At 37.3% G+C, this 17,042-nt stretch overlaps 1 protein-coding gene across 3 annotated transcripts; it reads right to left on the bottom strand.

The window, feature by feature from the left end:
* Positions 1–2,105: 2,105 nt before the first annotated feature.
* LOC306882415 (hypoxia-inducible factor 1-alpha-like) lies at positions 2,106–16,816 on the bottom strand. 3 transcript variants are annotated; one of them, XM_079437016.1, is made up of 16 exons: positions 16,569–16,816; positions 12,899–13,052; positions 11,114–11,304; positions 10,872–11,017; positions 8,577–8,661; positions 8,381–8,493; positions 8,066–8,265; positions 6,882–6,988; positions 6,647–6,794; positions 6,290–6,543; positions 5,483–5,664; positions 5,280–5,384; positions 4,897–5,129; positions 4,664–4,766; positions 3,304–3,412; positions 2,158–3,189 (listed from the first exon to the last, which is right to left on the bottom strand). In XM_079437016.1, exons 3-16 carry the CDS (start codon positions 11,160–11,162, stop codon positions 3,026–3,028), a joined length of 1,998 nt encoding a protein of 665 aa, XP_079293142.1. In that variant the 5' UTR covers positions 11,163–11,304; positions 12,899–13,052; positions 16,569–16,816; the 3' UTR covers positions 2,158–3,025. The 3 variants fall into 3 exon arrangements, with proteins under 3 accessions (XP_079293140.1, XP_079293142.1, XP_079293141.1); XM_079437015.1 differs by having other exon boundaries at positions 12,995–13,052; positions 16,569–16,788; XM_079437014.1 differs by lacking the exon at positions 12,899–13,052 and having other exon boundaries at positions 2,106–3,189.
* Positions 16,817–17,042: the final 226 nt, after the last annotated feature.

Here is a 17,042-nt window from a genome sequence, read left to right as displayed (position 1 = left end):
GAATCGGCGGCATCTCCAAGCAGCACACTGTAGCTAATGGTGGTTCGTTTTTGATTTGAACAAATCGATTTAGTAAATGATTCAGTGACTCACAAACAAAGCCCGTCACTTGTTGCGTTCATGAGCGAATTGTGTTCAGTTGTAAAACTTATTGGATTATGTTTTACAAGAAAATACTGTTTCCGTTTTTCTGAAACATGTAACGTTTAATTCAATGTATTACTTTGCTTCTTTGTAATTGTTTGTGAAATTTACTAGCAATTTGGGACTGCAAATTATTTCTAGACCAATTTTCTATATCCATTGTACACTAACAATCCTGCTGCTCTTGTTGAGGAAAGCTGGTCATTATTGTGAACATGATTATGATTAGTAATGATCAGCATTACTGAAAATGTTTATGAGAACAAACCCTTAAATAGAAAAACGGTCCTTTTCCTGCCTTCAGAAAACTGGTCGGTGTTTGATTAAAGTGCAACAGCCCATAGGGACTGAGCACAACTCTCTCCATAGCAACAAAAGCAAGAATCATGGGATTTTCCCTCTAATTCACTCAACCTGGTTGACGGTAACATTATACACAGCATTTTGTATCTGTGTCTATGGAATAAAGCCATTCGCCATGAGTAAGTATTTTCCCACAGAAATGTGGAAGGGAGCTTCTGAGGTTTTGTATGTATGTGTGTCTGGCACGGCACATAAAGAGCCCATGCAGCGTCTTGAGCGATGAAGTAAGTCCTTTGGCAAGGCCACCAGTAATTGAATACAGTTCTTGTTCTGAGTTGTGTTTGATGAACACACATACTGTAGCAGATGCTCTTGACTCATTTGTGAATGTGCTGTTTATATACAGAAGGGTTAGGTTTAGTGGTGTAGAGAATGGAAAAAGGCCTAAAACAATAATAGGTGAAATTACATTTGTTTAAATTATGATTTGTTTCTAGACTAAGGTATTTAAGAGTTTGCATATAGGAACTGTCCCACGTTTATTGCAGTAAAAAAAGACTTAAAGTGATATTTCACCCAAAAATGAAAATTCTCTCATTAATTACCCACCCTCAAGTTGTTCCAAACCTGTAAGACCTTCATTCATCTTCGGAACACAAATATTTTTTATGAAATCCACAAGCTTTCGGACCTTGAACATGGTAAGACTCTTGCTGTCTATGGAGGGTCAGAAATCTCTCAGATTTCATAAAAAATATCTTAATTTGTGTTCCAAAGACGCACAAAGGTCTTACGGGTTTGGAACAATATGAGGGTGAGTAATTAATGGCAGAATTTCATTTTTGGATGAACTCTTTAAACTTTAAAATTCATATGTACTTTCAATCAGTTTAGGGGTGATTGGAGTGCACTACACCACCAAAATGTAATGTAATGTAACCGTCCAGTGAAGGTCAAAGTTTGACAATAGACTTTAATTATGGAAACAATAAACTGGACTTTTGGGCTTTTTTTATTTACTTCTAGCTTCCACTATTACTTCCAGCATCAATTTTGATAATATAGTTTATATTAGTTGAACAATAAATAATCCTTTGAGCATGTTCTTGAAAACCGAGTAGTTTGATCTGGGTTTCAGTTATCATCTCAGGTTATATGTCTTTGTGTTTTGGTGTTAAATATTCTTAATTATTTTTTCTTAATGTGCTCTTCTAATTGCCATTTTACCTTATGTGCATGCAATTGTGTTTTTTCATTTATTTATGTTAAACTCTTTACGTCATTTTATATTTTTCTCCCCTCTGTATATGACTTCATTGCACCTTACAATTTAGCTAAATATCATTTAAACCTTTTTGTATATCATTGTATACCCAGTGTAGTGAACTATAATGTATAAACATAAGATTTTTATTCATAATAAATGCTGTTCTTTTGAACTTTTAAAAAATTCTACAAAAATATCAAGCAGCACAACTGTTTTCAATGCTGGTGATAATAAGAAATGTTTCTTGAGCAACAAATCAGCATATTTGAATGATTTCAGAAGGATCATGTGGATGTGGGGTAAATACAAAACAGTTCATTGTTCAATTACAACAACATTTTACAATATTACTTCTTACTGTAATTTTTATTTTAATTATTTATTTTTTGTCTTGAGTGTAATATTTTTTTAATGCTTCAAATTAAAACCATACATGGATAATTAAAGCTAAATGTTGTTGAAAAACTTTTTTATTTGTCACAGACATTACAATTGTCCTGAAGACAATGTGACACGACGAAGAAGAACATGAGAAACACACAGCGGCAAAGCTCACACACTAGGCATTGTACCACGTCTTATGCCTCCTATATGCCACTGTTAACGTAACACAGGAATCTCATGGGAACACAAGAGAACATTTAACTTGTTAATGCCCTAGATATATTCAGAGATTTAACTAAGTAGAAATCTCTAGCAATAATAACTCTAGTAATAATTTCAACATTAAGGTAGTTTTAGGTAGTAGTGTGGATCACTCTACCCATGCTGACCACTCAAATGTTGTATAATATATCAACCGGATTAAAATGACAGCCACTTTAGACATTTCACAACATTTACACACATTTACATCCATGTTTTCATGTGAGACACATAGAGACCTGAACAAAGAAAACATTTAGACATACCTTGAAAGTAATTTTAAAAACAACAGTGCTAATAAAATAACATTTTCTGAAAGCTGCAGGTAAATTCATGTAATTTGTGCAAGAATAATATTTGCAGTTGTCACACAATACAACCTTATATAGAATAGAATATATATATTATCGTCTCTGTGGGTATTTCTAACCTGTAAGAGCACAGCTCATAACTGCTCTACGAATTCTGTTTTACCCTCATTGATTATTATTATTTAGTTTTTTGCTTTTTGAAGTCCAGCTTGTATTTACCCTCCACTCATTAGAAACACAAGCATCCCATCTGTTTTGATTGCTCACCACTGTTTCTTTGTAATGGAAGTTAATCCATAATGCTACTGATCTCTCCCTAATCATGGGAAAACAAAAGTATGGCTTTTTTTTTTTTTTAAATAACTAGGTCTAAGGCACACAGTAGCTCCTCCCCCTGTAGCAGGTGCTGCCACCCAGTCACAGGTGCATTTACCTCACAGTCATAACGGGTAAGCTGGGGGAGGGCCATCGTTACGGCTCCACCCTCTGACGATCTGCTCAATAACCTACTCGCAACATCTATGGGAAAAACAGAGAAAGAGCAATTAGTCACTGTTCAATTATGAAAAACAACTGATCTTACAATATTCACTAGGTTTCGCACAGTGATGTGTGGTCTCCATGGTGACGTACCAGATGGCAGCACCAGTATCGTGGCATGACGAATCCCTTCTGATGATGAAGAGTCTGATTTTCTGATCTTTTTCTCTGGAAAATCAGTCACCACCTGCAGCACAGAACCCTGGGAGAAAACACCATCAACAGTCAGTCATAAACTCTCCTTACACACATTTAAAGTAACAATAGGCCCGCTATTAATTATTGTGGATAAGTGCTATTATTTGTCTGATTTAAACACCCTAAAGGAGATTATTTTGCTATAATGCCCAGCTGACTGCACATTATTCTGCTTATTCACAGCTTCTTACCAAACAAATAAATATTTGAAGAATATAGAAAAATAGAGGGAGAGAGAAAGAGAGCTATTAAAAGCATCACAATTATCCACAAGTAATTCACACGACTCCAGTCCATCAATACCTTTTGAAGCAAAAAAACTAAATTGCGATATTGTAAGAAACAAATCCACCATTAAGCCATTTTTAATTTAATTATGCTTCCTCCAGTTAAAAAGTCCTCTTGTTTTTGCTTGTAAACAGTGCTTGATTCATGCATATTTCTCTCCTGATTCAAATTTGAAGTTAAAAATATCTTGATGGATTTGGTCTTACAAACATGCCCTAGTAAAATAAGTAATATATTTAAAATACATTTATTTCATACTAAGTATAGTTCAAATCTATCAACATATTTACTGACAGATAACTCAAGACTTACTGATATAAAAATTATAATTTGCACTTTTCTTAATATTAAGTCTAAAATGTGTTTTAATGTCACTTTTGATGAGGATTGTATGATATTTTAATAATATCAGACTTTAAATGCAAAATTTAAAGTGTACCTGAAGTATATTTGCAATAGTTCCACTTTAGCACAATAAAATATACTAAGTATATCTTTAATTGTACTTCAGCACTACTTCTGTATTAAGTACAAAATTAGTTGTTCCAATTTAGCAGACTTAAAGTATACCAGTTTAGTATACTAAAAGTACAATTGCAGGACATTTTATTAAGTATATAAATATAAACTTGTATTTGTATTATACGTAGCATGAAATAAATGTATTTCAAATGCATTTAAGTATATTTATTTTTCACTAGGGTGCAGCTTTTCACTTCACAAGATGTTAATTGATGGACTGGATTCGTGTGGATTAATTGTGGATTGTTGTGATGTTTTTATCAGTTTGGACTCTCATTCTGACGGCACCCATTCACTGCACATGATCCACTGGTGAGCAAGTGATGTAATGCAAAATTTGTCCAAATCTGTTCTGATAAATAAACAAATTCATCTAGATCTTGGATGGCCTGAGGGTGAGTACATTTAAGCTGTTTCAATAATACACACTAACGCTCAAACATACCAGCCTTATTGCTTCAGACAGAGGTATGATCTCCAGTTTTCTCTTGAGTAGCTTTGGGTTGGTCTGACATTTAGAAGAAATATCACTGTCTTGAATAATTTCCCTAGAGAGTTACAGAAAGAAACAGAAAGCAGATTGTTCTTGGACAACTATTTATTTGTTCATCTGTTAAGTGTTTGTTTGCAGCACAAATCTGATCAACAAAGCGTGTCTCTCTGTAGATGAAGTCTCACCTGCTGTTGTCCTGCTTTGTGGTTGTAGTGTTCTCTGGAACAGTGTCACAGGACACTATGTCTAGAGGGGCTCCTGGGAGAGCAGGGGCAGTTTGTGTGCTGCTGGAGGGGGTCAGTTCAAGCGCTGAACCCGGGCTGGAACACATAGACTCGGCTGGAGAAACAGTCCGCAGCTGGAAATCATCATCCATGGGAATGTATGGAGCTAACATCTCCAGATCCAAACCCACTCCCTAAAAAAATAATCATAAGCAACAGCAATAAATGAGCACATAAGGGTGCAGTACGTTTTATGTTATGTTGGTTGATATTATCATCTTGGACCTATATTGACATCTGTGTGGAAGCAGTAGGTTTGAACTGAAGTTTGAACAGTCTTCTACCTGTGTATTAAAGGGGGTCTTGGACTCTATATCCATGGAAAATAGTCTTTCCACGTGATCCGGTTTTAGCTGCTCACTTAATTCTGAATCCACAGGGAGATCGACCTGAACATAAACAAACAACCAATCTATAGTAGAAAAAGTATATCAAAACATTTGTAAAGTATGAGGAAATGCACTGTAAAATTGTGACTAGACTCCACCTGGGATCTGCAAGAATGAGGAGGCGAAGATTGTGGGAATTGTAGATGGGCTGTGGAGGCATCATCATAATTTAGGGAGGAGCAGGGAGGAGAGAGGGGTGAGAGAGGTAGCAGAACACTTGAAGAGGGCAACATAATATCATTGTAGAGAGGAATTTCTGTCAACACAGAGAGTGCGGAGTCTGCAAGAAATTAACACAACAAGGATGTTAAACTCCTCCATACTTTTTTCTAAATGGTCAAAATATGAATACAATTTTAATACAATACAACTATTGCTGCATACTCATTCCATTTATTTTGCAACACTGAAATAAGCAATTTTCTATGAATGTGAGAGATTTCACTTTCATTAGGTAAATAATTAGAAAAATAACAGTGCACTAAACTGTAAAACTACTTGCGCTATAGACCAATGAGTTCATAATCACAATAATAAATTAAAATATTATGATAACAAATACAAGTTTGTAATATCAATCAGCATAACAGGCTATTTTTGTAAAGCTATTGCAGGCTGAAATAGCAAGTAGGGCTCGCTTCAATCCACAAGATCCAGGGGGCGTGGTTGGATCCACATCTAGGGGGTGGAGATGGGTGGGTTTAGGCATCAGGGGGTGGAGATGGGGTTTAGGTATATGTAAGGTGGGAGGAGTTGGATCTGGATCCAACCACTCCCCCTGGATCTTGTGGGCTGCAGCGAGATGCTCCTCTAAAATAGTGTGAATGACCCAGAAACTTCCATGATTGATGGTCTCAGAAAAACTAATAAAGCTGATTTAGATTGTGGATTTGTGGCGTTCGAACCTGCGTTGGTGATATCCAGAGTGAGGACAGGGTCTGCTACAGTCAGTGCCTCTAGCTCCCCCTTCAGGCTGTCATGTAGCTCCTCTCTCACACACTCCTCTTTCTTCTCATTCTTTGCCTTTGCCTCCTCTTTCAGCTCTGCTATAGTCACTTCAGTTCCAAGTGACTCCTCATAGTGTTCTTCTTGTTCCTGTTGAATTTTTGTGCTGTTGGTTTGCTGAAGGGACAGGATTTGTTTGGGCTGTTCAATGTCACTGCAGAGTAAGAAAGGATGAAAATAATGCCACACAAACACATATTGGTATTCAGGTCGACAAACATTTCAATGCACACTTAGACATCCTTGTAAAGTCACACCTGAGGATGTAGTTAACGCAGACCACACACTGTGGCTGGGAGTTTTTACTGTTATAGATCACAGTGGCTTGAGTCTCGGCCCAAGCAAAACCTCCTGCTTTAGCCAGCAGCCGGTACTGTCCAGTACACACCTGTCCCTTCACAAACACTGTAAAGAGAGACATATATAAAGCATTACGATGTATCGTCATTGAGACTTATGTAAGTGAACTGCATTTACAGTATATAATCTTACGGTTGTGGTGTGTTTTGGTCATGTGGTCAGAATCCAGTGCATGATAGTATTCATACACAGAATGCTGCAGCAGATCCACTGGCTCAAAACCCAACAGCTCTGTGATCCTGCAAACACACACAAGTTGCATGCCACTCTGTGACACTGCAGCTTTCACAAGTCACCACTAGATGGCGAAGAAATCCAGGCCATAAGTCTGGATCCTTAGACCACACACTTTCTCTGCATCTGAACAGGCATACTTCCTTACTAAATAGTATTTTTTTTTACTGAATATAGTACAAACTGAAAGTATGTGATTTTTAACAATTTTGATTTTATTTTTTATTTTATTTTTAGTTACAAACACTATAATTATTTTATTCAACAGACAGTTTTTTATTTTAAAGGTTTATTAATCTGATAATAATCGACATAAAAAAACACATGCTGTAAACTTAAGTTAATACAGTTACAATTTAATACTTGTCATTTAATACAGTGACAAGGAAAGCTTTAAAAATAAATATAACAATGTAATAATATAATATATACAGTACATTTCAATAGCTTAGGGTCAGTACGATTTTTAATGTTTTTAAAGTCTCTTATGAAATACACAATTCACAGTACAATACAATAAAAACTGTAATTTTGTGAATAAGATAACTGTTTTTAGTTATCAGTTAGTAATATATTTTTAAATGTGACTAATTCCTGTGATGGCAAAGCTGAATTTTCAGCAGCCATTACTCCAGTCTTCAGTGTCACATGATCCTTCAGAAATTATTCTAATATGCTGATTTGGTGGAAACCATGAAACACCTTTTTCCAGAATTCTTTAAGGAGTAGAAACTTCAAAAGAAAAAAAATGAGGTGTTTGGTTCTTAAGTCATTTAATTTCTTTTTAAAAATTTGTTGAAACAAAATTATACATAAAGTGTGTACATAAAAAATATAAAGCTGCTTTTATATTTTAGGAGGAGGAAGAAACAAGGAGATCATCATATTTGGGGTCCACGGCATCAAAAAGTAAATAAAAAATCCCAGCAATGAACATTTTAAGTGACTTAATTGTCCACTCTATAAGAAATGTTGCTCAGATGTTAGAGTCAGATGTTGCAGCTGTCAGCGTATAAGCATTGAATTTTGTGCTGAGCGGGGCAGGTGTTATTGTACAGCACTCAGATGTGCTGGGACTTTACCTCTCATCGCAGTAGGTGAAGCGCATATCTAAAGTGTGCCGGCTGAGAAATGTTCTAGAATCCAGAGGAGCCTCAATGTTTGCCGGATGGAGAATAGACTCACAGATGAGCACCAGGTACGTTGAAGACACATTTTTTTCCTCACAAACACCCTTCTTGATGCCATCTGTTGTGTGGATATGGCCTGAACAGCGCAGCACCTGTCAGAAAGAGAGGCTGATAGGGATAAATATGGATCCAGTTTCACTGCAAAGATGCTTTCCGAGTGATATGCAGTCACGTGGTCAAAAGTGAAGCACAAGTAAGGGGTGGTACCTTCCAGGAGGCAGATTTGACATTGACAGTGCGCCCTCTGCTGGTTAGTGTACATTTCATCCTCAATAGAAAACTCCTGTTTGTGTGCTGCTCCTTCGCTTTCTTAGATAGACCTGAATGTGGGGAAAATGGAGAGAGATGAGCGTGAGTGATCATGATTGTGACTGAGACAGAGAGAGAAAAGAGAGAATATTACCAGTCCTGTGTGCCAGCATTTCTCTGAGCTCCTCATGGTCACATGGATGCGTAAACTCAAACACACTGTGTCCAGTAATGTCTATCTACAAGGGAAAGAAATGGTTTAAAACACATAAATCATGTTATTATTTGAATTTATATGACCTGGACACGCATTCATAATGTGGATTATGGAATTTATTACAGTTAATACAGTAATACCCAATGTAATAATTCTTACCCAAGCAAGCAATTGTAAAACCTGGCATATTGTTTTTGTTTGTTTGTTCTACTGTTTAAAAGTTTGGAGTAAAATTAATGCTTTTATTAAGCAAGGACATATTACATTGATCAAAAGTGACAGTAAAGATATATACAGTTGGGCAAAAAAGTATTTAGTCAGCCACCAATTGTGCAAGTTCTCCCACTTAAAAAGATGAGAGAGGCCTGTAATTTTCATCATAGGTACACTTCAACTATGAGAGACAGAATGGGGGGAAAGAATCCAGGAAATCACATTGTAGGATTTTTAATTAATTAATTGGTAAATTCCTCGGTAAAATAAGTATTTGGTCACCTACAAACAAGCAAGATTTCTGGCTCTCACAGACCTGTAACTTCTTCTTTAAGAGGCTCCTCTGTCCTCCACTCGTTACCTGTATTAATGGCACCTGTTTGAACTCGTTATCAGTATAAAAGACACCTGTTCACAACCTCAAACAGTCACACTCCAAACTCCACTATGGCCAAGACCAAAGAGCTGTTGAAGGACACCAGAAACAAAATTGTAGCCCTGCACCAGGCTGGGAAGACTGAGTCTGCAATAGGCAAGCAGCTTGGTGTGAAGAAATCAACTGTGAGAGCAATTATTAGAAAATGGAAGACATACAAGACCACTGATAATCTCCCTCGATCTGGGGCTCCACACAAGATCTCACCCTGTGGAATCAAAATGATCACAAGAACGGTGAGCAAAAATCCCAGAACCACATGGGGGGACCTAGTGAATGACCTGCAGAGAGCTGGGACCAAAGTAACAAAGGCTACCATCAGTAACACACTACGCCGCCAGGGACGCAAATCCTGCCGTGCCAGACGTGTCCCCCTGCTTAAGCCAGTACATGTCCGGGCCCGTCTGAAGTTTGCTAGAGAGCATTTGGATGATCCAGAAGAGGATTGGGAGAATGCCATATGGTCAGATGAAACCAAAATAGAACTTTTTGGTAAAAACTCAACTCGTCGTGTTTGGAGGAGAAAGAATTCTGAGTTGCATCCAAAGAACACCATACCTACTGTGAAGCATGGGGGTGGAAACATCATGTTTTGGGGCTGTTTTTCTGCAAAGGGACCAGGATGACTGATCCATGTAAAGGAAAGAATGAATGGGGCCATGTATCGTGAGATTTTGAGTGAAAACCTCCTTCCATCAGCAAGGGCATTGAAAATGAAACGTGGCTGGGTCTTTCAGCATGACAATAATCAAACACACCGCCCGGGCAACGAAGGAGTGGCTTCGTAAGAAGCATTTCAAGGTCCTGGAGTGGCCTAGCCAGCCTCCAGATCTCAACCCCATAGAAAATCTTTGGAGGGAGTTGAAAGTCCGTGTTGCTCAGCGACAGCCCCAAAACATCACTGCTCTAGAGGAGATCTGCATGGAGGAATGGGCCAAAATACCAGCAACAGTGTGTGAAAACCTTGTGAAGACTTACAGAAAACGTTTGACCTCTGTCATTGCCAACAAAGGGTATATAACAAAGTATTGAGATTAATTTTTATTATTGACCAAATATTTATTTTCCACCATAATTTGCAAATGTGATTTCCTGGATTATTTCCCCCCATTCTGTCTCTCATAGTTGAAGTGTACCTATGATGAAAATTACAGGCCTCTCTCATCTTTTTAAGTGGGAGAACTTGCATAATTGGTGGCTGACTAAATACTTTTTTGCCCAACTGTATATATAAAAGATTTTAATTTCAAATAAATGCTCTTTTGTAGTTTCTATTTATCAGTTCTCATCAGTATCAGTACAAAAATTATAAAACAAAAAAAAAATTAAATCTTGCAACGATTTGTATCATAAAAAGCACTATACAAATAAACTTGAATTGAATTGAACATCTAGAATTTCTATAGGATATAGATGTCAAACTGGATTGAGCCAAACTGTAACCAAATGTCAGATTTTCAAAATGCTGTTCATGCATTGTTACATTTATAACAAGAATCATAATCAAATCTAATCATTGTTAGTTAATGTTTTGAAACTAGTAAAAACACAAAAAAAAGGTTTTGATGTGAGTTGGAACTCACCTGAGGAAGGCCCAGACACTTGCTGACATTCTCTGACAGGTAGACAATGTCGCCATCAGCAGAAAGGACCATGAGAAACCCGTCCAGAGCTTTCAGATATGAACTGTTCCACTGAGAATCTAATTCAGACTCCACATTCAGTACATCTAAAGAGAGATTTAAAAAAAAAATGAACACATTCTGTCAGTAACAAACACAGCAAACGTACCAAATGAATCTCACTGAACATCTGTCCCTCTCACCTGTGTTCAGTAGTTTACGCAGGCGCAGGTAATTGAGTGCGAGTCTCATGACTGATGCTTTATCCAGGTTAGATGTGACGCTGTGGGGGAGGGGCAGTTCTCTGGCCAGTTCATAAAACACCTCTGACTCTTTTCCTCTCCGACAACGTGCCGCATCTCTGGATTTCTCCTTCCTTCGCTCTGAACTCACTCTATAATGAACACATACACATATATAATCCACATTAAGGGTCTGTGCTGTTAATGCCTTCAGCAATACACACCTGTGTGGTATGAAACGGTCAAAAACATAAATCACAGAGCTTTAAAACAGACACATAAGTTTTACAGTGTATAAAACCAGCTGCAAACATTAAACAAAGGTGCAGTTGAGCAAGCAAAATTACTGAGAATGCTGATAAAATATAAAAACATGATATGATGTTAGTCTAGGGCTTCTGTTTTGAATAAACAATAAACAAACAATAATGTATTATAATGTGTGGATCTGTATTGCCGAGTGCTGTGTAATTTTGTGTTATTTAGGGTCAGGCAGGCTGAAGACAGTCACCTTATTAACAGACTCGATGGAGACACGGCAGGTAAAACCCCTTTCACACACACAAAGATCCTATTGTACAGTTCCTGACATCGTAATGTTTGCTGTGAGCTGTCCTCAGGGCAAATACGGAAAATCAAGACCTCATAAAACATCCGTGGACAAGACTAGTCAGAGATGTCAACACGGTTTAATTAATTTTGCTTGATTTATATTTTCACTCGGTCTCTTTCTCAAGATTTAAAATATGAGAAGCCACAATTTACACTGTCAAATCAGTCAAAATTAGACACATACTGTAGGCTATATGTTTGAGTTTGCAAGTTTCTTATGTTTTTATGCATCTGCCAAGTCTGAAGGTCACATTCAGTTTATTGCCGACTTCACATACTTGTGATTTGTAATGGTAATGTCTTTGTCTGGGCATCTGGGCCTGGGATAAGATGTGTCAGTGGGCACAATTTTGCCATATGCTTATATATTAAGAAACCGGTCCATCATAAACAGCTGCCTGTGACTGACAGATGCACATGAGAAAACTCAACAGCATATATTTATTCTAAAAACCCTGGCAGGTAAAATAAATGTATTGTCTCTAAAATGTTTACAGTTATCTCGATCTAATTAGTGGTGGCTATTTATCAATGATCCTTTGTGCGGATTATATCATTACACCAGGAGGTGGCAACAAGTGACTGTGTTTATGAGCAAGTCACTGACTCATTCGTTCAACTGATTTGTTCAAAACACTGATTTACTCATGAAGAACATAGTTGTCTTTATGAGCGAGTCCTTGAATCAATCACTCAGCTGGTTTGTTCAAAATGCTGATTTATTCAGGAACAAAAGTGACTGACTATTAATGGTGGAAATATGAAATAAAAATGCCTTCATTTTTTAAATCCAACAAAGGATCTAAAGGAAAAACGTTCTTTTGTTTTAATCTATCAAACATTTTACAATTTATGTTATTACAATCAAAAATTGTATAACTACATTAAAATAGCATTAAATATGTTGGCCCCTTTTTACAGATACTTTCTTCTAGTTTTAGTTTGTTAGAATATAATTATTTCTATTAGTGTTGTCTGTCTGCAAGTAGACAAAAAAGTCACACCATTTTGCAGTGTGTGTGTGTGTGTATGTGTGTGTATTTTCTGTCTATCTCTAAGGCCCCTCATGAGACAAGACAGCCATACATGTAAAGCTTACACACAAACACACACTTTTGAACTCTGAGAGCTCACTTTGAGGTTTGTACGCTGATAATGTTAGAGCATCTGGATGCTGGCCAGCCTGTCAACCTGAAAGCGAATGCTAAAGAAACCACTTAGTCGTCTCACCCCTCTTCCTGTCTGTTTCTCTGAATCACTCCACCTGTTTGAGCATTATCTGCAAATGCTGTTTCAGATGCAACAGAACAGTGAAGACAAAAAAAGACATTAGCCATGCACCAACAAACACACAAGAGCTTTCAATCACCCTGCTGACCAATTCCCATTCAGTACACTAATTAGAAATATATAATAAAACAAATGTGGATTCATAAAGGTCCTATTATGTGTACACTTGAGATGTAGTAAACATGTTAAGCAAAAAACAGAATACAATTGAAACCCTATTACTAATCTTTTTCCATAATTAGCATATCCGAATAACCTTCACACTGCAATGACCTTGACTACATGGTAGCCATGCTTCATAGCAGCATTATGCAGGCTCCTGGTGCAGATCAGCATGTGTGATCTTGTCAGTATTAGTTAGTGGTTGATAGAGTTTGTTTTTCCAGATTATATATAAATATCAGCCAAACACTCACTAAAAAGTGAATATTGAATTATAATGTTCAATGTAATCTTTAGTAAACCTAAAAATGAATATCTAATTTTCATACTGTACATTCTAAAGTTGCCATGCATTTACTTATTGAATATATAAAATCAATGTGTCCCTATGGTGTTCTTCCATCTGTCAAAATCATTTACCTAAACCCTGAAAGGTTCTGCATACAGCTCAATTTTTGTCTCGATATACTGTAGGACATATTGAGTAGCTCTGTAGTTTACTGTAAGTTACAATACATTCGTTCTGACGGAAGTTACAGATGCTGTTTTAAGATAACAGTCTGAAAAAAACACAACAGTAGCACAATGGAAAAAAATGAACTAACCACAGACCCCTGCTGAGAGAACATTAAAACATCAAATGGAGCATCATGTAGTATAATAGATGACAAAAAGCCCCAAGGGAAGTTGTTGAACACTTTACAATAAGGTTTAATTTGTTAACACTAGTTAATGCATTAGCTAAAATGTTGAACCTCGAATAGCTGAAAAAATTGCATTAAATTGAAATGTTTATTAAATATGTAGTATATGTAGAAATTAACATTACAGTATTGTTAGGTCACGATACCTTATGCATTGACTAATGTTACTGAACTGACACTTAACACACCATATGAACACACAGGTAAGCTTTGAGCCAGACTGTTTTAAACTAAAATGATGCCTAAGGTATCTAATATAGCAGTTACGCTCTGAACTCTGATCTAATATTCTAGAAGTCATCTCAGATGTGCTGAGCCAGGCTGTGGAGAGCAGACAGACGGAGACTTTAGCATGATCACAGCCCCTTCTGCGAGACGAGTTGTGCCCCTCAGCATTTTTTTATAATAATGATCCAATAAGCTTTCTGTCAGTCAACCTGCTCTCTGTTTTCTCTCCTTCTGACCAGTACAAACTGCTTCCTGCAGGGGACTACATGATTCATTATTTATAACACACACACACAAAAGGCACACTTACTATGGTCTAAATATTTTAACAAGGACAGTGCATACACACTCTTGCAGGAAAACATCTGTTTAATGTATCTCTCTCTTTCATGTTTAATACTCTCCTTCTGAACTTCTTTACATCATGAGCAGAAATGCTCTCTGTGCGTATGAGCAAGTTGTGTTTAACAGGGCACAATATAAGGATCATGTCGGCTTTTGAATAGAATCTAGGTTAATGCCATTATCCTGTCCTTTAAAGAGCTTGTGAACATTTAGAGCTTCTTGGCATCCCGTGGATACTTAATTAGACAATATAACACATTTGAGGAGCGTCCAATAACCAGAGACCTGTTAATGAAATCCATACTAAAAAAAAAAAAAAATCTTCCTTTAGAGTCCAAAAACAAGACAGCGAGCAGGACATTATTCGAGCAAAGGTCAAGATTCTCCATCAGCTGTCTGATAATAAAGTCTCTTCTATTTACGAATCCTGTTTCTAAGAGGATGAATGGCTGGTTTGATAAGTGCAGGAGCAGCCTAACCTTTCTCAGCTTCGTTTTACACCCCTGCGAATGACAGTGGCGACAGGCCACAAGCTGATAGCACACAGGGGACCTTTACCATAGAGCCAAGAGGAGAGGTGTCAGCTGATCCAGAGCAAAACACTACAGTCGGTTTTCAGAGGAGAGCAGAGCAATACCAAAGATCTAACCTTCATTTGTCTGCACAAAATGGGTGGCACCATACAATTTACATGCATTACACAGCCATTTTAAATATAAATACTTAGTTGTGCTAGGTAACTACATAATTATAAAATTCAATATATAATAAATTTTTAGCAGTAGGCCTACAATTAATTTGGAATCACCTGCAACTCAATAGTGAACATAATTAAAACAAACAGCCTAATGTATTGTAAAGTACATTGAATGTCATTGCAAGAACCCAAACTCTAACCAATTAGAAAATAAGGTGCAAAAAAAATGTTGTTTATTTCAAATTCTGCCTCGTGAATAGGTTTAAGCACTTATCCCCGCTTTTTAATTAAATGGCACTAGGCCGTATCTTACAGCAAGGCTCCTGAGTGATTTTTAGAGGAAGAGATGATCAATCAAACCCACTATAGGCCTATATGTGATGTGCAGGTTCAACAGGCTCATCGGAAATCCTTCAGCACTACGCATGTGCAATAAAACCTCTCAGGATTGACAGACAAATCCAAACTCTGATCTCTTTTAGACCAAAAGGTGAATTGTGTTAAAAAAGGGTTCAGTTCTCTAGTCCTGTCAGTGGTGCGAAGTCAGTTTTTGAAAACGAATTCATCCAGCAATTCCTTTACGTAATGACGTGGTTATTTCACCGCTCGGTCCCTATAGACATCCGCAAAACAAGTTCCAGTAACGCCATTTATTGTTAATTTAGGCTATATCTCCAGTAGGCTATGTTGAAGCCATGATTCAGCTCATAAAAAAACAGTCACTCAGAACCTAAAAATAATTTGCATTTACATTTATGGTGATTTCTAAAAAAACTCGTAGGTGTGTTGTCAGACACTCAAGTCATCTTTAAGGTAGCCTACTGTACGTTTTATTTCTGCTTTTCGGCTATTAAAGTAAATTGGTTGGTTAGCTCCACATAGCTCACTTATTGAATCAGATCAAATGTCGAAAAGACAGTTCTCACTGCAGTGAGGCAGACTTGTTCATGCCTCGACAACAGTTCGATTCAGTCTGAGTCGTGAACGAATCATTCAGTCCGGTTGTGGTGAATCGGTTCAATTGATTCATTTAAAAAATCTGTAGTTCAAGGAACCTCGCGTATCAGCGCAAAACTGTTATGATACAGCCAGTCGACTTTTTCTGCAACAATATCGTTTTTTCTATAACTCTTCCGTTTCTACACTTTGTTTTAAAGCAAAAAATCGTGCAAATGTAGCAAATAGGTCAAATAAATAGGCTACTCTTGTCGCGGTTTCATTCATACGGTATCAATTATAAATGTGACAACAGGTTATAAGGGTGAACTTATTGAGAGACTATTGACAGCAACTACAAGCAAAGGACAAAATTCAGTTAATGAAGCAATATTACTGACAAAACAAGAGCATATCTAAACAGAAAGTGGTGCTTGTTTACCTTTTTTTCCCAGGTGCGACTGAATCCATGGTCAAACAGGAATCCAACATAAAAAAAACCTTCGCAAAACCCCTCGTTCGTTCAAATGATAGTCAGCCCTGAGTGTGTTATAAAATACACCCGGCAGGAGTCCCAGTGCTCGGGAGATAAAGTTCAATTAAGTTGAAGTGATGCTTCGCCTTTCCTCTCTCGCTTTCTCCGCATCTGCCTGACGAATCGCGTGCGCGCGCAGTCACATGCCTCGGAGTGACCGGGAACGCGCGGCGGTGCTCCAGTGAGGATATTTTTGGCAAGTGTGCCTCCATCATACGTTACATAGACGCTGCCCTGCGCTCGCTGCTGCTGGATATGCTTAATACATTAAAGATAACTAGATATTGAGCATTCATGAGGTCATATTTTCAACAAATGGCCTACATCAAGTGCCAACACAATATACACAGAAGCACTTTATCATAGTTTAAGCGAGAACAT

The sequence above is a fragment of the Barbus barbus genome, assembly GCF_936440315.1.
Source record: "Barbus barbus genome assembly, chromosome: 16".
Classification (NCBI taxonomy): domain Eukaryota; kingdom Metazoa; phylum Chordata; class Actinopteri; order Cypriniformes; family Cyprinidae; genus Barbus; species Barbus barbus.
The sequence above is the reverse complement of the archived record's forward strand: the minus strand, read 5'-3'. Positions and strand labels throughout refer to the sequence as shown.